The sequence below is a fragment of the Hippocampus zosterae genome, chromosome 13 (assembly GCF_025434085.1).
Source record: "Hippocampus zosterae strain Florida chromosome 13, ASM2543408v3, whole genome shotgun sequence".
NCBI lineage: Eukaryota > Metazoa > Chordata > Actinopteri > Syngnathiformes > Syngnathidae > Hippocampus > Hippocampus zosterae.
The window spans coordinates 9,764,279-9,786,529 of record NC_067463.1 but is presented as its reverse complement, the minus strand read 5'-3'; the positions used below and the strand labels follow the sequence as shown (position 1 = coordinate 9,786,529).

At 43.7% G+C, this 22,251-nt stretch overlaps 3 protein-coding genes and 2 long non-coding RNA genes across 7 annotated transcripts in view; 4 read left to right on the top strand and 1 right to left on the bottom strand.

Moving 5' to 3' along the window:
• Window positions 1–1,703: 1,703 nt before the first annotated feature.
• On the top strand, window positions 1,704–8,668 carry ap1m2 (adaptor related protein complex 1 subunit mu 2). 2 transcript variants are annotated; one of them, XM_052084161.1, is made up of 12 exons: window positions 1,705–1,914; window positions 2,689–2,845; window positions 3,386–3,453; window positions 3,561–3,691; window positions 3,776–3,923; window positions 4,596–4,722; window positions 4,795–4,937; window positions 6,653–6,724; window positions 6,844–7,002; window positions 7,428–7,553; window positions 7,780–7,855; window positions 8,454–8,668. In XM_052084161.1, the coding sequence occupies exons 1-12, from the start codon at window positions 1,873–1,875 to the stop codon at window positions 8,477–8,479; spliced, it is 1,275 nt and encodes a 424-aa protein (XP_051940121.1). In that variant the 5' UTR covers window positions 1,705–1,872; the 3' UTR covers window positions 8,480–8,668. The 2 variants fall into 2 exon arrangements, with proteins under 2 accessions (XP_051940120.1, XP_051940121.1); XM_052084160.1 differs by having other exon boundaries at window positions 1,704–1,914; window positions 4,596–4,937.
• Window positions 8,669–9,167: 499 nt separating this feature from the next.
• Window positions 9,168–12,048, top strand: cdkn2d (cyclin-dependent kinase inhibitor 2D (p19, inhibits CDK4)). Its single transcript, XM_052084169.1, has 3 exons — window positions 9,168–9,564; window positions 9,767–9,920; window positions 11,203–12,048. The coding sequence occupies exons 2-3, from the start codon at window positions 9,786–9,788 to the stop codon at window positions 11,554–11,556; spliced, it is 489 nt and encodes a 162-aa protein (XP_051940129.1). The 5' UTR covers window positions 9,168–9,564; window positions 9,767–9,785; the 3' UTR covers window positions 11,557–12,048.
• Window positions 12,049–13,661: 1,613 nt separating this feature from the next.
• Window positions 13,662–20,307, bottom strand: si:zfos-323e3.4 (volume-regulated anion channel subunit LRRC8C). Of its 2 annotated transcripts, XM_052084151.1 has the most exons (4): window positions 20,167–20,301; window positions 19,876–20,002; window positions 19,222–19,380; window positions 13,662–17,525 (listed from the first exon to the last, which is right to left on the bottom strand). In XM_052084151.1, the coding sequence occupies exons 3-4, from the start codon at window positions 19,360–19,362 to the stop codon at window positions 15,237–15,239; spliced, it is 2,430 nt and encodes an 809-aa protein (XP_051940111.1). In that variant the 5' UTR covers window positions 19,363–19,380; window positions 19,876–20,002; window positions 20,167–20,301; the 3' UTR covers window positions 13,662–15,236. The 2 variants fall into 2 exon arrangements, with proteins under 2 accessions (XP_051940111.1, XP_051940110.1); XM_052084150.1 differs by lacking the exon at window positions 19,876–20,002 and having other exon boundaries at window positions 20,167–20,307.
• Window positions 17,455–19,372, top strand: LOC127613234 (uncharacterized). The gene is made up of 2 exons (XR_007966114.1): window positions 17,455–17,581; window positions 19,212–19,372. It is a non-coding gene; the product is annotated as an uncharacterized LOC127613234 (long non-coding RNA).
• Window positions 20,308–20,813: 506 nt separating the features above from the next.
• LOC127613232 (uncharacterized) overlaps window positions 20,814–22,251 on the top strand; it is a 38,795-nt gene continuing 37,357 nt past the window's right edge. Inside the window, exon 1 of the long non-coding RNA XR_007966112.1 lies at window positions 20,814–21,108. This is a non-coding gene — a long non-coding RNA (uncharacterized LOC127613232). The remainder of the gene's footprint in view (window positions 21,109–22,251) is intronic.

The window sequence follows — 22,251 nt, the reverse complement described above, 5'->3', positions numbered from 1 at the left end:
TGCGGGGAGCGATTTCTTATTTTGTTAATTTTAATTGGGAAAACACTTGCGACCGCTACTCTTCTGTTAAGAGCACTAGTTTAATGTGTAATCCGTGAATCTGATGACTCACGTTCACAGCGTGCACATTGTCTGTTGTTTGATGTCTACATTATCTCCAATGAGCAACAGCCAAACCCATGTAGACACAAGGAGTGAGTGAGTGGGGAAAGGCATCTATCTGGGCAAACACTATTTCTTTGTTTTTTCTTTTCTTTTTTTTTTTTTTTTTTACAGCAGGGTACTGTTGTTTCCTCACTCCACATACTACTGATAAGGCGCCATCCAGGTTACATGGATGAAGTCCATGCTCCGGAGTTACATAAATAAAGATAAAGTAAAAACATATTTTTCATTTTTAACCACCAGAAAGGTGGTTAAACCCGTATTGTTTTGTGTTTTTTATTTTAAAGTGTCCTTGGGTGTCTTGAAAGGCACTTATAAATGTTTTATTATTATTATATAAACATTAAAGATAAGAAAAACCTTTATTTGTCTCACAATTGAGAAATTCAATGGGGAAAGAAGCCAAAGAGCAACAACGAGCAATAAAACTGAGTTTATATTGAATGCAAAGGTGGACAAAAGTATTTTTGTCATGGGCCATGTCGGCCATAGCTGGTGCGAGCAACTAGTGCAAGATAAAATGTAATGTCAATACAGTCTGATTATGCTATAAACATGAATAATGTGATTTATTATGAATTTTTGCTGAAACTCAAGATGGTTAAATGCCGTTGGAAGTAGCATTGTGTCGCTTTAATTTTTTTTTCTCCTCTTAACAAATTACTATCCATTCTTTCTGCTATCCAGAAGCTGAGCTGCATTGTGGTTGTTTACAGACTAGTTGTGTGAGGGCCAAGGCAGTAACATTCCCCTTGTCTTCAGTGTGGGAACACTAATTGACCATCCAGCTGGAGCCTTTTCCTGCCCTGGACTGGTCGAAAGGCAAGCCGCATGGTATAGCATCCCAGGTGAACCTGCTGCTTGCACCAAACTCGGGCGAGTGTACCACTGCACTTAAGCAACACACAAATAATCATCCGAACATCAGGTCTTAAAATCAAGCCTTTGGGGCACATCCAGCCCTCCCCATTATTTTATGTTGCATAATATACATAAAGCGCGCGCGCGTGTGTGTGTGTGTTTGCGTTTGCGTGTGTTGAGAGTGATATTGACTGTATATCTTCTTCCTAACCGCTTGATCCTCACTAGGGTCGCGGGGGGTGCTGGAGCCTATCCCAGCTGTCTCCGGGCAGCAGGCGGGGGACACCCTGAATCGGTTGCCAGCCAATCGCAGGGCACACGGAGACGAACAACCATTCACACTCACACTCACACCTAGGGACAATTTAGAGTGTTCAATCAGCCTGCCATGCATATTTTTGGAATGTGGGAGGAAACCGGAGCACCCGGAGAAAACCCACGCAGGCCACACAGGGAGGCCGGAGCTGGAATCGAACCCGGTACCTCTGCACTGTGAAGCCGACGTGCTAACCACTGGTCTACCGGGTCGCCTATATTGACTGTATAGTTGTTCATATTTGTTGACTGCTTTGAATCAAAGTTACTCGTGTTATTTGTGTGCACGCAGCGTTCTCTAGTGGCCAACTGGAGCAGTGAACTGCCGTCTGAGGCCCAGGTGAGCGTGGTTAATGTTTCACCTGGATACGATGACGTCGCGAGGCGTTCAGGGAAGCGCAGCCTTTTCGAGCAACACGTCCAGCCAGCATTGCTTCGATGTGCATATTTTTTTCAGTTATGAGATCGATTTACTAACAGCTGTGAACTCTGATTTGAAACTTTAAATTGCTTTGCGCGTTTTCGTGAACTATGTCTCTCTCGGCTGTGTTTGTGTTGGATCTGAAGGGGAAGGTAAGCTTACATACGTCCTTGTTTTTTTTGTGTGTGTGTGATGTCAAACTTTCAAACGACCGTTTTTAATACCAACGTGATGAAACGTTCTTCGTCTAAAGTGTACCTTTCATGCCGTGAATGTCACTTTAACTGTTACCTATTAATGGCGCAGTTAAAAGTTAATTAAGCTCTCACGACACTCATTTAACCTCATTTCTCTACTTCCGGGTTGACCGAGAGGTGTCTGTGGAGAACGCCTGCGGCTGATAAATCAGTTGTTCCTCAGACGTGTTGTCAAATACATATTGGTAATCAAATCTAATACAAATATAACTTGGCGGTCATGTTAGAACCCAATTTTGTCTAAATGTCTCTTCCTTTATTCGGCGGAGTCTAGTGATGTGATGTTTTGTTCCTGCATTCAGTAATAGGCTATACGAAATACAGGACTACTCAAATACCAATTTGAGAAGTCCACGAAATTTTGGGTCAGTCGGCGTTTTCAGTTTGGTCAGATCGCATGCTAGAATTCTGTAATATTCAAAACAACGAAAAATGCAAACGAAGATAAAATGCGATTTCCATTTTGACAAATTCAAATAGAGTTGAATAAAATAAAACATGACCCCCTTGTATGAATCCAAAACAAATGTGTCAGAAGAGGGTTTAGAACACCTTTCTTCTTCTTATGATAATAATAATCGCACAAAGAACCCTCGGCAAGAAAATAAATACTTCTATTCTTCTCATTTTTCCAGCCCACTAAACCATCTGATATGCTTCTGTGTTCAGGTGTTGATATGTCGCAATTACAAGGGCGATGTGGACATGGCGGAGATTGACCACTTCATGCCTCTGCTCATGCAGCACGACGACGAAGGGCTTACGTGTCCTGTGATGTCACACGGCAACGTTCACTTCATGTGGATCAAACACAGCAACCTCTACTGTATCCATCACCTGCTTTTGTTCTATGGAGGGCACAGAAACTTTCAACTGCGATGAGTTATGAGTTCACATGCGGATCACAAGGTCCAATAAAAGACACTCTGTGACTTAAAAGAGCCCAAATCCTACAAATACTTTTCAGTATGTAGCAGTACACTTCTACACACTGCAAATGACAGAGTTGTAAATACCTTGTTAAGTGAATAGCTCTCTGAAGGTGCCAAAGCATCATGACAGCATTTTGTCAAATAGGATACACTAATCCACACTTTCCCCCAATTAACATTCAGATTTGCGATATCCTTGAATCAGTCCAGCTGGATCTCAGTGACTGACAATATCTAAAAAATGTACATTAACTTCAGTAGATCAATGCAAAAAGTGGAATTCATACAAATTAATTCACATAGAAAAATATGTGTTTTGTATGGATTGACAGTACTTTGCGGTGTACCATATGATGTGTTTCAAGTATGTAGTTGTCTCCGTGGTACTGCTGGTCAGCACTGTGTAAAAGCTCCTTGACTTGATATTCCTGCAGTGGTGGCCACAACAAACAAGAACTCTAACGCCTCACTCGTGTACTCCTTCCTCTATAAACTTGTCGAGGTGAGCGCATTTCCTTTATTTGGTTTATTTGTTTGTTCTTTTTCCAGTCACATTGGAAATCAACCAGAAAAGTGACTCATTGCACAGTTATTTTGTGCTAACTGCAGGTGTTTACTGAGTATTTTAAGGAGTTGGAGGAGGAGAGCATTCAGGACAACTTTGTGGTTGTCTACGAGCTCCTGGACGAGTTGATGGATTTTGGATTTCCTCAGACTACCGACAGCAAAATCCTTCAGGAGTGAGGCTCAGCCAGACATACGCAGATAATCTGACGATTAGAATTGTACAACAAATGCAGTGGTCATCTTGTCTTTTTGTGTAGATACATTACACAGGAGGGTGCCAAACTTGAGGTGGCAAAGTCGAAGGTGCCGACCACGGTCACCAACGCTGTTTCCTGGAGGTCCGAGGGTATCAAATACAAGAAGAATGAAGTCTTTATCGACGTCATCGAGTCCATCAATGTGTTGGTGAGTTTCTATTTCAACAAGCCAAATTATACAACTGAAAATTTAAATTTAAGCACTTCTTATTTTGTGGGTGGGGGTGGGGGATTATAGTAGTCTAGGGGAGTTCGAAAGTTCAGGGTTCTAAACTCGGCTGTGGCCTTCCTGAAGTTTACATGTTCTTCATATGCGATTTTTTTCCCGGGCTACTCTAAATTGTCCATGTAGGTGTTAATGTGAGTCTGATTGGTTGTTGGCTGGTGACCAGTCCAGGGTGTACCAAAGACAAAGTCCAAAATTTTGGGGTGCTGGCAAACTCTGACTTGGTTTTCAGCAATTACTGTATGTGAAAGGAATCACTAAGACAGCTTTTTGCCAGCTGAAAAACAAACGCACAACAAAATTGAAAGGTTGCATGTTGCCAGCAGACCAGGAGACACTTATCCATGCTTTTATCTCCAGAAGACTTGATTATTGTATTAAGTGTCATAAATATAGTGCTGCCTTGCTTTGAGTATCTTATAAGAAAGAGACAAAACGAATTAGGATTAGGAATTAACCCTCCAAAAAGGATTTTCCCATGCTTATCCTGTGTATAACGAGTTTCTATTTTGACCCTGAGATAAATTAACTTTTGTACTGTAATTCTAATATACCGAGATACACATTTTCTTTTTTTCAACTTTGTGTATTTAGGTGAATGCAAACGGCAGTGTGATGAGCAGCGACATTGTGGGCAGCATCAAATTGAAGACCATGCTGTCAGGGATGCCCGAACTGCGACTCGGTCTCAACGACAGAGTGCTCTTTGCACTCACTGGACGTACGTACGCCGCAAAAAGGCCATTGCAAGTCCGCCGTGGCGAATTATTTGACGTTTTTGTCGTGTGTTTAGGTGACAAGGGCAAGACGGTGGTGATGGAAGATGTGAAGTTCCACCAGTGTGTACGGCTGTCACGCTTCGAGAACGACCGCACCATCTCCTTCATTCCGCCGGATGGGGAGTCTGAGCTTATGTCCTACCGCATAAATACCCACGTTAGTCCCTTTCACAACCTAATATCACACACTATGGTGCATCTCCATTTTGTTTTGATTAAAAAAAAAATTACCCCCAGGAAATGGTTATGCGTCAAACTGAAACCATCATATTTTATTTCTCTGTATTATATTCAGTCGATTTATTTGAGTAGAAAAGTGCAAAACTGCGCAGGAGCCAATTTAGCACAATTCAAATTTCCATTTGCCGTCCCATTCAGGAAACATCATGCATATACAATATATACAACAACAAATCTTTTTGAGATTTTATTTATCTGAACAGGCATTTTAAAGCAACCTATTAACATCCTTAATGGCCTTACAAAGTCAATAAAAAGCAATAAAACACTCAGAACTTCAGAGACCAAATGGCAACGTAATTGGCAGGTGCGTCGCAGATGTCCATCAAGCATCTCAATATTTAATACGAACAATAATAATCGCAGCTTTGATTCATATAGCAAACAGACGCTTAGTGATATTTTTATGGGTTGACAAGCTCAATATACACACAACACACTTTTTTAAAATTCAATTACATTATTCTTATTACATTTGGCATAGTAGTGGAAAAAGTTAACCTACGGTTGACTGTAATAAAAACGTTTTTTAAAAATGCAGTTGTGCGATCCTGCCCGGTGGTACAGTGGTTAGTGCATCGACCTCACAGTGCGGCGGTTCAATTCCAGCTGTGGCCTCCCTGTGTGGAGTTTGCATGTTCTCCCCGGGCCTGCGTGGGTTTACTCCGGGTACTCTGGTTTCCTCCCACATTCCAAAAACATGCGTGGCGGGCTGACTGGACACTCTAAATTGTCCCTAGGTGGGAGTGTGAGCGCGGATGGTTGTTTGTCTCTGTGTGCCCTGCGACTGGCTGGCAACCGGTGCAGGGTGTCCCCGCCTACTGCCCAAAGATGGCTGGGATAGGCTCCAGCACCCGCCACGACCCTTGTGAGGAAAAGCGGATCGGAAAATGGATGAATGGATAGTTGTGCTTTCAGAACAATTTACAAGGGGTATGTTGATTCTTCTTTGAATAGTTTTTTTTTCATATTCTTCTCTGGATCGCTTAATCTTTTGAAAGGTGTTGCAAATAAAGCTAAAGGAAAAGGCGCAAATGCGCGCAGACTAATAATTCGTTGATGCACGTTGAACTGCACTCTTGGGACGTATGACAGCATCTTGAGTGAGTTGACGGTTATCCAAAGAAGATGCAAATTTTTCTGCAAATATTTTGGTTAAGTTGGTCGCTCAACTTCAGAGGTTCCCCTGTCTTATTTTCGACTTAACACTAATAGGTTGTTCATGTCTAACGATGCTCATTTGCATGGAGAATAACAGCCCAAATTGTTGCAACGACTTCATATTCAATTGAAATAACTTCACCGTATCAGCATTTGTTCAACAATTGATTCCACTTTTCTTTTTTTTAAACCGATGATGATTTGTAGTTGTTACATTTGGGTGCTCGCTCGCTCTGACATTACATCCTGTCATATTGATAAAATTGTTTTTAAGAATGTTTCTTATTTAAAGGTTTATATTGCAATGTCTGTTGCGTTGGTCATTGCGTGTTAGTGAACGCTAAGAAGCCTTTTGTAAGATGAAGCTTGGTGTGTAATTATTTTAATTCTGCGTTAGTTTTATGGTAAACATCTTTTTTCTTTTTCTTTCACTCTTTTGATGTTGATGTGTTCAATTGTCATTTGTCATAGGTGAAACCGCTGATATGGATTGAATCAGTCATTGAGAAGTTCTCTCACAGCCGAGTGGAAATCATGGTGAAGGTGAGGAGCCCGAAACAGTTTTAAAAGTTTGCTGAGCTCGTCATGAAAAGCTTTCATTTTCCATGTCGTGCTGCGTCATTATTACAATACATGCTGATTATTGTTTTGTCATACTTTAGGCAAAGGGCCAGTTTAAAAAACAATCTGTGGCAAACAACGTGGAGGTTCGAATTCCTGTCCCCAGTGATGCCGACTCTCCCAAATTCAAAACCAGTACAGGCAATGCCAAATATGTACCAGAGAAGAATTGGGTGGTGTGGACCATCAAATCTTTCCCAGTAAGAAATATCTTTGACCTGACTTTTTGCGTGCCGGTATATGTTTGTGTTTTCGTCAAGAATTATTTCTTGATTTTTGTTTGTTTAAAAATTAAAACTCCACTTACTTTTCTTTGCATATGGCTAGCATCGGGCATTGTCCATGCAAACCCCAAATCACCACTTTTCAAAAAACAACAAAAAACAGCATGTTTGTTGAGCTGTTGACAAAGACATAAGCCCTTTTCTACACTTAAGATTAGGCAGTCATTTATAAAGATGACAGACCCGTGTGAGGACCGACCAGTAGTATACTGTGTCTTAAAAATATGAAACGCTCCAAATTTGGACATCAAAGGTTTGTACCTAACAGTGATGATGTTTTATTCCTGTTTCTTTGTTTTCTCTCAATTTTGCTCTCACAAAAACTTTGTCCATCTCTGTAGGGAGGCAAAGAGTTTCTAATGAGGGCCCACTTTGGTCTACCCAGTGTGGAGAATGATGAGCTCGAGGGCAAACCTCCCATTACTGTCAAATTTGAAATCCCTTACTTCACAGTCTCTGGAATACAGGTATGCTATTTAATATATAATATATTAAACATATAAACATTAAACATATATTAATATATAATATAAATTGCCCGGGTGCGAAGTAGTGTACACTCGTGAAGCGTTTTGGCGTGGGTTGGGTGCCAAGTCATGTGCATTGAATTCGGCCTGACGGATGAAATGGCGGGAAAATGCAAAATCAATTACAGACCCTCCACGCCGTGTGTTTGATTAATGTTTTGAACAGGTGCGATACATGAAGATCATAGAAAAAAGTGGTTACCAAGCCTTGCCGTGGGTCCGTTACATTACGCAAAGTGGAGGTAATTGAGTATTTCATTTTATTTATTATTGATAATAGTCTATCTGGACGTGCAATGTACTGGACAAAGTATATGCTCACTGTTTGAGTTTTTATCATGTGCAGTACACAAGCATGATAATGTACTCCATATCAGTTAAAACAAAAAGATATAGCTCTCTGTATGTATTGAATTGGTGGATAGTGTTTAGAACAGGGGTCGCCAAGCTTTTTGGAACTGAGCAATACTTCTGGGCTCCTGATGAGTGCAAAGGGCTACCAGTCGAGGTGCGTAATTAAACAATGAATTGACAAGTAATCACTAAGTTAATTCGCAACTAGTTTGCGAATTGATTCATCGTTTTGACGCATTGTTTTCCTTAAAATGTTTGAAATTCTTTGATTTCAGCCTCACAAAAGACGAGAAATATAAATAAGACATTTGCAAACATCTGCTCTTCCTTTGGAAAGCAAACGACAAACAATTCAACACTTTCGCCTGTTTTGTACATGTTACAGACCAGTCACCAACCTGCTTGGTGACTCCTGTGTTAGATATTAAGATATTCAGCCAAATATAATGAATGTTTTTCTTCTTTGTTTCCTTTTTTTTTTTGTAGATTACCAGCTGCGGACCAATATGTAAAGGAAGAAGAGCAGTTAATAATCTCGTGGACAGAGAGACTGCCTTTTCAATTTTAGCTGAGCTATTTAGTGTCTCTGATCTTGATTATTGAAAAGGAAGTGGATTTTAATGATGTAATGAAGTGGATTTTAATTATTTTGAACATTAAAAGCTTCTAAAAATTAATAAAGCACCAGTTTATTCAAATTATTCCGATTGTAATCAGTACCATTTCCCTTGAACTACTGGACTATGAGGATGTCTCAATTTCTCCGGAGCTATTTATTAATGTTGTTGGTATTGATTCTTGAAATCTATGTGGCTGGGGGGATTTGTCTTATTCTGGGTGTTAAACCTTAATGAAAAAAGAAAATCAAAATTTTTCCATGATTGCTTGACCTCATTAGGGTTGCGGTTGAGCTGGAGGCTCACAGATCTGACTTGGGGTGAGAAGCCAGGGCACAGGTCGCCAGTCAATTGCATGGCATACTCCAGCACCCCCCGCGACCCTAGTGAGGATCAAGCGGTACGGAAGATGAATGAATGAATGAATACACTGACAAACTGACAAAATTATTCATATTCGCATTCAAAAAAAATGTTTAAATGATTCCAGTTGCCATCAGTACCGTTTTGGTGGTATCGCTTCATTTCATGCTTCCCTGAGTTTCCAACATATATTGTTTTTTTTTTTTACTGGTGGAATTCCAGACGCTTGTCTTGTGTAAAAGTCCAGAGATGAATGAAGTTCCTCCACAAGCATTAACGTACACGAATCGGCCGCTTAATTCAAAACGAGTTCTGATTGGCCGACTCCCACAGTTGCCACGGTGATAGTGTAGTAACGGATATTTGGCCCCGCCTCTTTACCATATATGACAAGACCCCACCCTCTTAGCGAGCCGTGATTGGTCGACGCGTGCTTCTCTTCGCTGTTTGTAAATGGTACGCTCGAGACGTATCTGTGTGGCACTCAGCGCGCAAATGTATTTTCCGAAAGTCCACAAACATTTACCGGTCGTCTTTTATTTCATTAATAACCGTGCTTGAGGACGTACGACGAGGAGTGCTCGGCGACGTCGACAACCGCAAAACAAGCCACCAAGGTAGGCTTTTAAACCCGCTCTTCGCCGCTCTCCTTTATGTTAGCCGTTAGCCTGCGAGCTAATCGCACTCAAAAGATTCCGTTGACGTGCCACTGCCGCGATAGGGACGGAAGGAGCCGAACCAACGTTATCCTCGGACTGAGTTTCTCCTGTTTTTCTGAGACGTCTCTCCGTCCTTGCTGGTCTGCTCTCCATCGAGCAGACGTGAAGACGAGGCCGACATGGTTCAGATGCACGGCGCCCGAGGGTTGACGGGAGCGGCGGCCAGGGGGAACCTCGGCGAGGTGCGGAGGATCCTGGAGGAATGCAGGCTGCATCCCGATACTGTCAACGAGTTCGGCAGGACGGCGCTACAGGTGAATTTCAGAGCGTGCTGGCAGTTTGCAATAACTACTGTGTCTTTTCCATTTCATAGTTTGAGCGTTTATGTGTTATTGTCGGAACAAAAAAGCAAAAAATACGTATTTAAGTTGATGTGGACCGAAAGATTCACGTGACTGATGCAATAATTAATATGCAATAATAATAATTCTGATCCATTGTCTGTTTCCTGAGACTCTAGCCTACTCTTTCTATTCTCTCTATAGCTTGTTCTCATTAGGGTTGTTTGTGAGCTAGAGCCTAATCAGCTGACTTTGGACAAGAAGCAGGAGACCCTGTACTGGTCGCCCGACAGTGGTGCGGGGCACAAATGGACAACCAGCCGCTCACATTCACATCTTTGGACAGTTTAGTGTTCTCAATGAGCCTAATCTATGCCAATGGCCGCGGGTACATAGAGCACACTTATACAAGATGAGGAAGCGCATGCAAACTCAAACATGAAAGCTGCTACTGAAATTTGAATCCAGAACCTGAGAACTGAAATGCAGACGTGGTGACTTTGCTACAGTGGTGACTCAATGGCAAAGACTAAATCTGTTACCAGAGTCCAAATGTAGCCACCATAAAACAGTACAGGTCATATTTTAGAGTTTTACTTTACACTGGTTAGCAGCAAATTATAATCAGAGATGGCTTTTTGTGTCCATAAATGTATTTTCGATGCAAATTTCAAAATTGTCTTGACTTTTTCTAGTATATTGGGTTTTCGAGAAAATGAAAATGTCTCGAAAACAATGTTTTTATATTTGACGTTGTGCAGTGCTGAATTTACCTTGAGTTGTAATAAAGCCATGACGCCCCCCCCCCCACCAAAAATCAAAATTTTGCTAAATCTAATCCTTCATTCATGAATGTTACGAAATATATGTTATATTATTATTGACCCCATGGGCTCGAGAAAATGAGGGCAAATTAGGAATCGGTGCAAAAAAAGAAACAAAAAAGAGTTGATTTGCACCTCTGATTTTATATGCTTTGTGGGTCGATGCATTAGGTTTATTGAATTGTCCACGGGTGTGAATGTGGGCGTGAACAAATTACTGGTCGATGTGTGCCCTGCAATTGACTTGCAACTATCTCAGAGTGTCCACCAGTAATTGGTTTAATATGTTTCGTATTCTGGCCGTTTGGCCCCCTGGCTTCTGTCGGTGCTCGAGAAGAGACGAGAGTTGTGGCAGGTCGACTCTGTGTGGTGACGCAGGCACAAAAAAAAAGGCGGAAAGAACACCTCACGCAGTGTTGTTTGTTGCGCAGGTGATGATGATGGGCAACACCAGGGTAGCCCGCCTGCTCCTGGAAAGAGGAGCCGATCCCAACGTTCAGGACGCGGGCGGCACAGCTCCGGTCCACGACGCCGCCCGCACGGGCTTCGTGGACACGTTGAAGGTCCTGGTGGAGCACGGCGCCTCGGTGAACGTGGCGGACCACGGCGGCGCCCTGCCCATCCACTTGGCCATCCGAGAGGGCCACCACCGCGCCGTGGAGTTCCTGGCGCCGCTCTCCGACCTAGGCCGCGCCAACGCCCGAGGGCAGACGGCCGTAGACGTGGCCCGGGCGGCTCACCGCCCTGACATGATCCGTCTGCTGTTCGCTCACATCCATTCGTAGTTTGGGCCACGCGTCTTCCTTTTCCTGTTCAAACCTGGTGACTTGAATTCATTGGCATCTATGTAAGTTTTTTTGTGTTTTGTTCTTAGCTTGACGTTCAGACATGATGCACTTGTTATGTGGTCATGGCAGCTACTTTTCAGTTGGTTCTTTTGCACAGTGCAATGTAGGCACCTTATTTACAAAAACATATTTATCTCTTTGAACTGGGAGTGCACATTAGTTTGATCTCCTCCCAGTGGTTTGTGTTTATTTGTAACAATGGATTTGTTTGTCTTGTTATGAAACTTGAAATGAATTTACACTCCTCGCATGAAATTAGATAAGTTTAGACCTTAAATTATTTATTGTTGTTGATATAGCAGTGATGATTCTTTGAAATTTTGGGGGAAATGTTATTTATACTGAGAGTACTTTTACTACGCAAGTGGAAGAATTCAGTTTGTTATTTGAAGATGAAAGCACAAAATAAAGGAACTTTTGAAGTCAAAACTTCCCTGTGAGCTGCATATACTGTGCATGTTTCACTTCTAAGAACCTATACAGAATAAGCACAGCAAAACGCCAACACCAAAATGAGAAGTACTCACTGCGGGCTTTCACCTGTGTAGCTCTTTTCCATCCGCAAGGCACTCTGAGCGCTTCACACCAACTTCTCCTCCACCACCGGTGACGCGGCATCACAAGCGACTGGGGCTTCGGTGTTTTTGCTTCAGGACACTTTGACGTGGTCACAAGGGGATCGAAACCACAACCTCTGCGTTGGGGAGATGACCAGTCTACCCCTGAGCCACGAAAAAAAGATGTTTCTTCCAACTGTGAAGATTTGTCCCAAAGTAACAGTGGAGAAGGAGAACCTGATTTACTTTCTCGGGCCTGTAAGTATACATACATCAGTGCCGATGACGACCAAAGAGGTCCGCGCCTGGCCGCTAGGTAGAACTGCATGACTTCACCGTGGTGTCGAGGGCACACTTGGTTGACTGGGTGTGTGTAAACAGTGTTTGTGGATTCTTCTGCATGTTGTTCAACACTGCATAGACGCGCAACAGAATTGCTCATACAAAATGTTGCCTGCGAGGATACGCCCTGTCAACCGTGTGGGAGCTTGTCGAGGGCGGACAATGGCGAGGATGTGTGTTTTCATTTTGTCTGCTAATGTTTTCCCAAACTATTGAAAGCCTTTCAGGGACAGCGGTAACTACAGTGGACAGTTTACCAGGTTATCAGGTTACACGGGTGCATGGAAGGGTTAATCTATCCAGATTAAGTCAATAATTTTTTTTTTTTTAATAACTGTACACCAGGGGTGCCGATTTCATCAATCGCGATCGACCGCTAGCTAGCGGACTGGTCCCAAGTCGATTGCGAAGGGTGTAGAGGAAAAAAAAAATATTTATCTCTGTGCATGTTAGTCATGTACATTTTGTATTAATGCACACTGCAACCCGATCATCCGATCAGTCTCACTTGCACAAAAAGTATATTTAAATAAATAAAGCAGGTCACCTTTAACCTACGGCGGTGCGTGAATTGTCCCACCGGAGGTTGTTGGCGCTTAGCTTTATGCAATTGCAGCTTGCGATCAGAGCTGTTGCGATATAGCTTTTCTTCTTATTATTATTATTATCGGTCAAATTTCGTTTTGTGTACAGTTCACCAATGGCACTCGCAAAGAATCTCAATCTGGAGGCAGAGAGAAGCATTTTCAAATGGTATGCGTGAGCTACGCTAGTGAACAGGCTGCAAAAGTGCGTCACATGCGTCAGGTCTCCCACAAAGGAAATCCTTTTCACAAACTCGTCAACTCTTGTGTCTACTTTATTTTTCCGTTTTGTTCATCCTTAGGGTCGTTATGGCTGTTGCTCATCATGGCATGCGGGTGCAAGGGCGTGCGCGGTAATGTGTCGATCGCGGGAGGTTGGTTGATCGCAAAGTCGATCCTGGGTCAAAAAGGTTTGGGAACACCTGCTGTACACCGACTACATTGCAACAGCAAATGGCTGACAAGGAAAAGAAACATAAGACAATGATAGTCACACATTACGTCTGTCTTTTTTTCACAGAAATATCTGCCGAGAACAAGAACGTTCACGTTGAGAGCATTGGACGCAGTGTACAGCTTTACCGTATTCCTGAGGTATGTTTGCAAACTGATCTGGTCTTACACATGCAAGTCACAACATGACTATGCTGCAGCCTAGACTGAATACGCATAAACCCAAAGTTCCGGTTTGATGCTGGTGCCAAGACTCCGGGTGCCACATGATTACATCAATAACAACGATGACATCCTGTAGTTCCTTGTGGAAGGGGACACAGGCTAACTGTGAATAGTGGAAAACATTACAAAGCGTTCTGAAAGTTTTTTCCTTTTTTTCCACTTGATATAAAATGCTGCAAAGGTCGAAAATGACAAAACAGAATGCAAAACAACCTGCTCTGTAGCATATAATGGATACAAATATTTTTAAAAATAGAGTGTTTAAAGTACCACAGCATTTTTCTGACACTTATTGGCTTGTTTTAAATGTTTGCTGTCAAAAAGTAAAATAAAATAAACTTTTATTCTGTGAGGAAGAACTTTAAAATAAACATCTTGACAGCTCAAGAAACAAGGCGAGTTACCAAAACAAAACAAGTTGTTTTCTCCATTGGTGGAACTTTGTTGACTTTCATTTTTTTTTGAACGGTTGAACAGAAGGACACATCGTGTATTATGTCATGCAAAGAAAAGCTCCCTTCACGGTTCCACTCCGCCTGTTTGCCACCTGAAAGGCGGCAATGTGACACTGTGGGAAACACTCATTGCCCCCTCGACCCCCAAAAGACCCCGCGCGGTTAAAAACTGTGCTTAGCTTTTGCAAAGAAAGGCACAAAACAATCAGAACAATGTGTTCCGCTCTTGTATCAAACCTTTGGTCAGTTCAAACTGTAAACAAATAACCAGTCACAATATTATGGTCATTTTACATTGAAACAAATGGTACACTTTTTGGACAGAAATAATCATATTTTACATTAGAAATGAACAAATTTCAACGTATGGATTTCCTTACCTTTTGGAAGTGACAAAGTGGTATGATACTTGGTACATATAAATGTCTCTCTCTCTGTATCTGTATCTGTGTGTGTGTGTGTGTGTGTGTGTGTGTGTGGTTAAGAAAAATGTAAATGATTTTCAAACAGAAAATAACAAAAAAAAAGCTTATTTCCCCCTTCAGTTCACACTTCAAGGTTCAAGTGACCCAGATCGAGGGCCTCCCACAACACACACCCAAAAAAAATGCAGGCTGGCTCTTTCCGGTGTTGAGAAAATGCCTCCTTTTTGGGTAGAAATGTTGTCATGTTTTGAAAATAAGGATAATATTTTCCTGAAACAAAGTCATAATATTGCCAGGTGAGAAAAAAAATCAAACAAGTCATGTGAAAACAGCAATAATTTCTTTTTCAACTTGATATTTTGCAGGTGGTGATTGGTTGACAACTCCACCCACAAAGTCGATCCTCGAACCGCAGCCTCGGGTGTCATGGCGCCACGTGTGTGCGTTGGACAGACATCCTCACCTTCTAACGGAAAAATCAGGCGTAGCGTACACCGCTATCCATGAAATAATTGGGCACATGCATGTGCTGTGTAAATCCATCCCTAATGAGCGAAGTTGGACCTTTGAATCGACTCAGCTACTCGTCAACCTCGCGCGCATATGCGACGGTAACAACTCCAACAGGTTTTCCTCCGCGACGAGCCCACTGGTTGTCAACAGAGGACAATCCGCTACCTCCACGGGTAAAGCCTCCAGCCGGTTTCCTTTCAGCTCCAGTCGGACGAGTTGGGCCAAGTTGGCCACCCTGGAGCTAAGGTAAAACAAACAGTTGTTTCCGAGAATCAAAGTCTTCAGTCTTTTACAGGAGAACAGCTCATCCGGTAGGGTCTCTAACGAGTTGAAAGCGGCGGAGAAGAAGTGGAGGCCCTGCAGGATGCCCACCTCGGGCGGGATGGCGGTGAGTTGGTTGTGGGAGACGTCCAGGTGCCTCAGCTTGGTGCAGTAGAAGAACCGCGGTGACAGCTTCCGCAGTTTGTTCCAGCTGACGTCCAGAGTCTCCAGCATGTGCAGCTTGCTGATGTGATCCGGGATGTAGGTGATCCTGTTGTGCCACAGGCGCAGCGTCGCCAGCCGCTGGCAGTGCTGCAGGCTCAGGATCTCTTCCACGGTGGTCAGCTTGTTTTCTTTCAAGTCCAACTCCTGCAGGTTGCTCAGGCTGAAGACGGCGCTCGGGATACGCTCCAACTCGCAGCCCACCAGCTCCAGCGAGACTAAGTTGGTCAGCTTCTTCAGGCCGCTGTAGCCTTGGATCTTGATGCCTTCGTTGTAAATGCTCAAACGCTGCAGGTGCTGCGCGACGTCGCAGATGCTCGCCGGGATCTTGGTCAGGGTGCAGCGCAGGGTGAGGGTCCTCAGGGCCGCGAGCTCTCGAAGGGAGTCCAGGGCGGCGCTTCGAGCTACCTCGTTGGTAAGCGGGCCGTTCAGATGCAGCTCCTCCAGTCTTTGCAGGTGGTACATCCATTCGGGAACCTCGTCTGGACTTTGAAAGCTCAGGCGCAGGTACTTCAAATGTTCTTTGAGGTGGTTTAAGGCGGGCAGCTGGACCTTAGCCTGGCAGTAGATCAGCGACAGATCCTGAAGACTCTCGAGCTTCGCCACGCTGGGGGAAACGGAGACGTTTTTAACCTGCTCCAATTTCAGCGACTCGATCTCCGGCAGCTCATAAACCGTATCGGGAAGTCCCGGCAACATAACCAGGTGGAGCTCCTGTCGGTCATTGGCGTTCTTTGCCAGACGGGCGCGCAGCTTTTTGGCGGTCCACTCGTAGTTGAGGTTGAGCTGATGGAGTCGGCTCTCGCTCACCTCGGACAGAAAGAAAGCAAATCGTTTGGCGTAGAGGTCGTCGTATTGGTCCACCAGGTGGAGCAGGAAGGCAAAATCGTTCTTCACGTCCGGTATGTCGTTGATGCCCGTCTCCAGCCTGACGTGCTCAAAGGAGTAGATCCTCAATGGGCGGTGGAACTGCCAGTACAGCGTGTAGATGCACAAAACCCCGTAGACGGCCACAAAGCAAATGTAGCAATAGGCCAGTTTGGAGAAGAGGTGAGCTTTGTTGTGGTTACAGCAGTAGATGTCAAAACCCGTCAGCTCGGGTGGAACCAAACAGCGCACCACAATCTCAATGTTTGGCGACAGCGCCGCGGTGTAGGTGATGATTAAAAGAAACTTGAAGACCTTGAGGGACGTTTGCAGCACATACATAATGTACAAGATGTCTGCCTCCTCCACGTGCGTTCGGAACTTTTTCACCTTCTCAAACAGCGCCTTAGCCTGCTCTCCTTCTTTTTTATCCAACACGGACGGAGCCGACTGAGACTCTTGAGTCTTCTTATCCGGATTAGACCTGCAGGAGGTGGAGCGCTGGAGCAAGGCGGTCTCCTCCTCGTCGGCTCGTCTCTCCGCGGGATCTTTGGATACGGTGTTTCTCCTCCAGCTGACCAACTTTTCCTCGCCCCTTTCCTCGGAAACCTCACTCAAGGCCCTGGTGGTCCAGGGGGAGTCGAAGCATTTTCCCAGGATGGTGACAAAGAGGTCCAGTTTGGAGGACGTCCCGGGGAACTTGAACCAAAAGCTGCTGGCTACCATGAAAATCATGGTGTGGATCACCACCAGGTACGGGAAGTATTTCGCGTACCAGTGCACAAAGCGCTCGTAGCAGTAATGGTTGATGAAGACGTACTGGTGGATGTCCAGGTCATTCTTGCGACCGAGCACCTCCCGTATGACCGGATGGCTTGGCTTTATATTCAGGCTCTCCCACGTCTGGTTCTTGCCGTAGTTGCGGATGTGACTGCAGTCGATGGCGCTGGGCGTCGGACTGGTCAAAGGACTCGGCAGGCAAGCGATCTTGTCTTGGGTGAGCTGAGGAGAACGGACGGAAGGATTATTGGGTGACGGCGAAGAGCAGCCCCGTCAAAGTAAGTGTCAATCTCCAAATTCTGTTTCCGCTCTTGCAATTATCGAGCCATTATCTGATCGCCGACCTTTATGATCTTTATTATGCCGACGGCGCACCGAAAGTACGTGGTAGCTTCATTGTACACTATCTTTGCCAAAATGTAAGTTTACGATGAAGACTGAAGATATGCGTCAATCCTACATTCATTTCTAAAGCCTGCGTTAACCTTTCTAAAGTTTATAACGTAATGACTCCGAAATCTAAGAATGGGCAAGTACAAGATGTATTTTCCACTACGCAGCCAAACCTTACGATAAGGACTTTCCATTTACGAAAGGAAAAGTGCTCGCTTTATCAAGACTAGTTCAATGATTTCTAATTGAAGTAATGGGCATGTGTTTGAGATATTTTGACTATGCATCCATCTATTTTCAAACCCGCTTATCCTCACGACGGTCGCGGGCGTGCCGGAGCCTATCCCAGGATGTCTTCGGGCAGAAGGCGGGGTTCACCCTGAACCGGTTACCAGCTAATCTCACGAACAACCATCCGCGCTCACATTCAGACCTAGGGACAAGTTAGAGTGTGCCATGAACCTGCCATGCATGTTTTTGGAATGTGGGAAGAAACTGAAATACCCGGAGAAAACCCACGCAGGTCCTGGACCAAAAAAATGCAACCTCCACACAGAGAGGCCAGAGCCTGCACCTCTACACTGTGAGGCTGTTTTCTACACTTTAAATACTCTGTATTAAGAAAATCAAATCCAGTTTTTCCACATTCCGCGGGAGGTCACATTCAACTGTGATTGTTACCTTTGCTCATGGTCACTTTGTACCTCAAACCACACACACACACACACACACACAAACCCCAAAAAGCGATAGTGTTGAAAAAAGTATATATATACAAATATAACTATGGTATTGTTTTGAATTGTACCATTAAAATTGTGAAAAAAAAGTTGGACCTCTGGATTCCTTAAGTAAGTACCTGACAAGTTGAGACGCGTTTCCCTTGTGTGTGTGTGTGTGTGTGTGTGTGTGTCCGTCCGTGAGTTTCAGGCAACTCCTCTCTTTCAGTCAACAGCGGGAAGGCATCCATCCATCTATTGTGCTTGTTATTATTTGGGTTGTGGTAGAGCAAGATCTCGGAGAATTGAGCAAGAGGCAGGAAACACCAGCCAATCGCAGGGCACGTAAAGATATACAAGCATTCAACACTCACTTTCATTCACACCATATGGACGATTCAGACAAGAGTCTTCAAATAACCTGAACCTCAAACTAAACACGCAAGCTCCTCAAAAGCTGGAGTGAAGATTCAAACCCACAACCTGTGCGAGGCAGACGTGGTAAACTACCAGACGATAATGCCGCGCGGGAGGATACAAACGACAGTGAATTCTGGTGTGTGCTATTTTAACATGATGTAGACATGATGACAGACACAAAGCGTGTGAACTTGGTCATTTGTAGAAGAGACAAAATAACTTTTTTAAAACTTGAAATGGATCTGTGAAGTTTATTTGAACAACAGAAAATTTGACAGTCTCTCTCCCTCCCTTTCGTTTTTCATACTATTTGAAGTGTCCTAAATTACGAGCGATTAATGGCAGCACGTCAATTCAGAGTTTGTCAAACTTTCAGAGGCGCTTACCTGCAGGGTGCAGCCAAAGACTCCGATCATGAGCATGGCGACACACAGGTACTCGGAGAAAACATCCCACCACGGCTTGAGGACGCGGTACTTGGAGTTCTGCTCGATGCCGATGTTTCGGAATTCTCCCACTGGGATCATCCTGACTGCTGGTCCACACTGAAGGAAAGAAACCGGAGCGAGAATCGTCTTGTGTGTTTCAAGGTCCTGCGGCCCACAGTGACAAATTATGCATTTGTGGCTTGAATACTAAATGAATACTAAATACTGGACTCTGTGCATGCGGTATTGAAGGAACTGCCTCTTTGTGTGGCCCGATTTTGCCTGCCGACCAGAGCGTTTTTTAAATGTTTTATTTTTTTATGCGCCTCGTTCCATTTCCTTCGTTTAGTTAGCTGAAATTACCTTATTTTAACACCCCATGACAGTTAAGATTGTGACTGTTGCCTGCAATTAATACTTTATGACTCAAGTATTAAGATTCTTCTTCTTAATATTGCCCAAGACTAGAGCACGCACGTGTTTGGTGCAACACAAAACCAGGAGACAGGATCAGGTCAGGTGTATTCCTAGTGGATCAACCAGTTTGACAACAATATGTCAGCCACCCATTTCCCAGTTTCACACACACACACACTCTCAATGGATCTTTACAGTTTGTGCTATTCCATTAACATTCTGGATTGATAATCCCTCATATGATGAGAGAGAAATTTGATGCAGTCCATCTATTGTTATGTGAGTAGAAGATGCGTTAAGACAGCCATCTCAGGTGCACGACCTAAAAAAACAAAAAAAGGTTGCGAAATCACCAACATCTCTTCGAAGTCGTTCAACCTGACGAACGGACACTTTCTGCCCAAGACTGTGATTTGTTTTTCCCAACTCATTGTTACCAATCACGGGCATACTTCAAAACAGACTCATCCAAAATATTGGACTTACCCTGCGTAGTCGACAGGACCTGCAGTGGAATCAGGTAGGTGTCGGAAGGCTGGCTGTCTTTCATGGATTCAAAAGAAGAGCGCACTGGTGTCAAGTTGCACAGCAATGCTGCTTACGCGGAAAAACGCTTCAAAAATAAAGGCACTTTGAACAACCTATCCGGAATCAAACACTTCAAAATAAGGTGGTTTTAGAGAAGGGTTAAAGTTGTTAAAGTACTGGAAGTTGTTCGTTTATAGGAAGAATAAGCACGGTACAATCGATAGTTATGTGCTTTTACTTATTACATTATTTTTACAAATATTTGCCACTGCGGGAAGGTGACCGATTGCTTGGCATGTGCACCTCTTCCTGTATGGAGTTTGAATGTTTTCCCCCAACCTGCATGGGTTTTGTTCGGGTATTCTGTTTTTCTCCCACATTCCAAAAAACATGCTTGGTAGGTTAATGGAACACTCTAAATCAGGGGTGGCAACCAGTCGGTCGTGATTGACAGGGAGCACGCGAACTGGTCCAAAGCCGTTGCAGGGTCTGGAGGAAAATTGATTAAAAAAAAGATGTGTCTATGGGTATGTTATCAAGAAATATTTAAATATTTTTGCGTTAGTGCGTTAGACACCCTAAGCAACCTCTCTCAGTTTCACTTTCCCCTAAAAAGTATTTTTTTTAAATATAACAAAGCAGGTCACCTTTAACCTACGGAAGTTGTTAGCGGTCACCAGTCTGCGATTGCAGTTTGCGATCACAGCTGCTGCCTTGTCTTTTTTATTTTTATTACTCTCATTCAAAGTTTCTTTCATCTGCAATTCACCGATGGCGCTGGCAGAGAATGGGAAATTGAAGTGCCAGGTTCCCATTCACAATACACGTGAGCTACGATAGTGACGTTGTTGCACTGACGACGCAGTCTAAGCGCGTCCCATGCCTCAGGTCTCGACCAAGGTAAGCGCTGATTCATTCTTACAAATTCACAAGCTCTTGTAGTGACTTTATTTGATTTTTTTCGTTCATGTAATGGCTGTTGCTAATAATGACATGTGAGTGTGTGTATGCGTGCACGTGCGGTAACGTTTCGATCCGGGAGGTCGAGCTTCGGTCAAAAAAGGTTGAGCACCTCCTGCATCTTAATCGTCCCTTGGTGTGAGTGTGAATGGTCATGTGTGCCCGGCAACTGGTTCAGGGTGTTCCCCTTCTACTACCTAAAGTCATCTGGGAAAGGCTCCAGTATGCCCCCCCCCCCCCCCCCGCTCCTCGTGAGGATAAACGGATTAGAAAATGGATGAATGGATGTTTCCCAGGTCAGAGAAGCACTTAAAGGGATCGGACATTTTTCGCTAGCAAGCTAGCCCAATTTGTGTATTTTTTTTCCAGTAAATCAGGAAACTTATTATTATTACTTTGTTTTGCATAAATCAGTAAATAACTAACTGCCTTCAAAACCGTTTGCACTACAGATAATTTCCTCTGGCCCCTAAGAGACACTTAAAACTGTCACATATCAATGACAAATCACAGCTTTTGAAACAAGGCAATGTGTCGGTGCAAGACATCCCCCTCATAGGGCCCCATACAAATCGCACTGGATGCCGAGAATGGACTAGGTCAATAACAAAATACAGCACATTTTGCCGTTTATGTCTAAATGATAAATTTTTTAAGGAATGCAAAACGATATCTTTGCTTTCATAATTGAGGATTTTTTTGTTGGGTGGGGTTCCTTGGTTCTCCTTGCCTGGGGTCCAGGCAGTTCTAGAAACACTGCCTGGAAGGATGAATAGATGCTACATAGTACAGTTTAAAAAGATTCGAACCATGATTTCGTTACGCTGCCACTGAACAAATCGGTTCATTGTGCAGTATGAAACTTTGTAACTTTGAAACCTCGCACGTCAAGACCATCATAAACTGAGGACATCCTATAATAGGTGAAAGAAGAAAAAACATATTTTGAATTTGCAGTCTACATAACCAAGACCGATGCTCTACATGTTTGCAGATCACGACAGTCGAGTACAGTTTGTCTCCCTCTGTTGGTATCATTTTTCTTTGACAGATTGAAACTGTTCAATGAAATTACGAGTGATG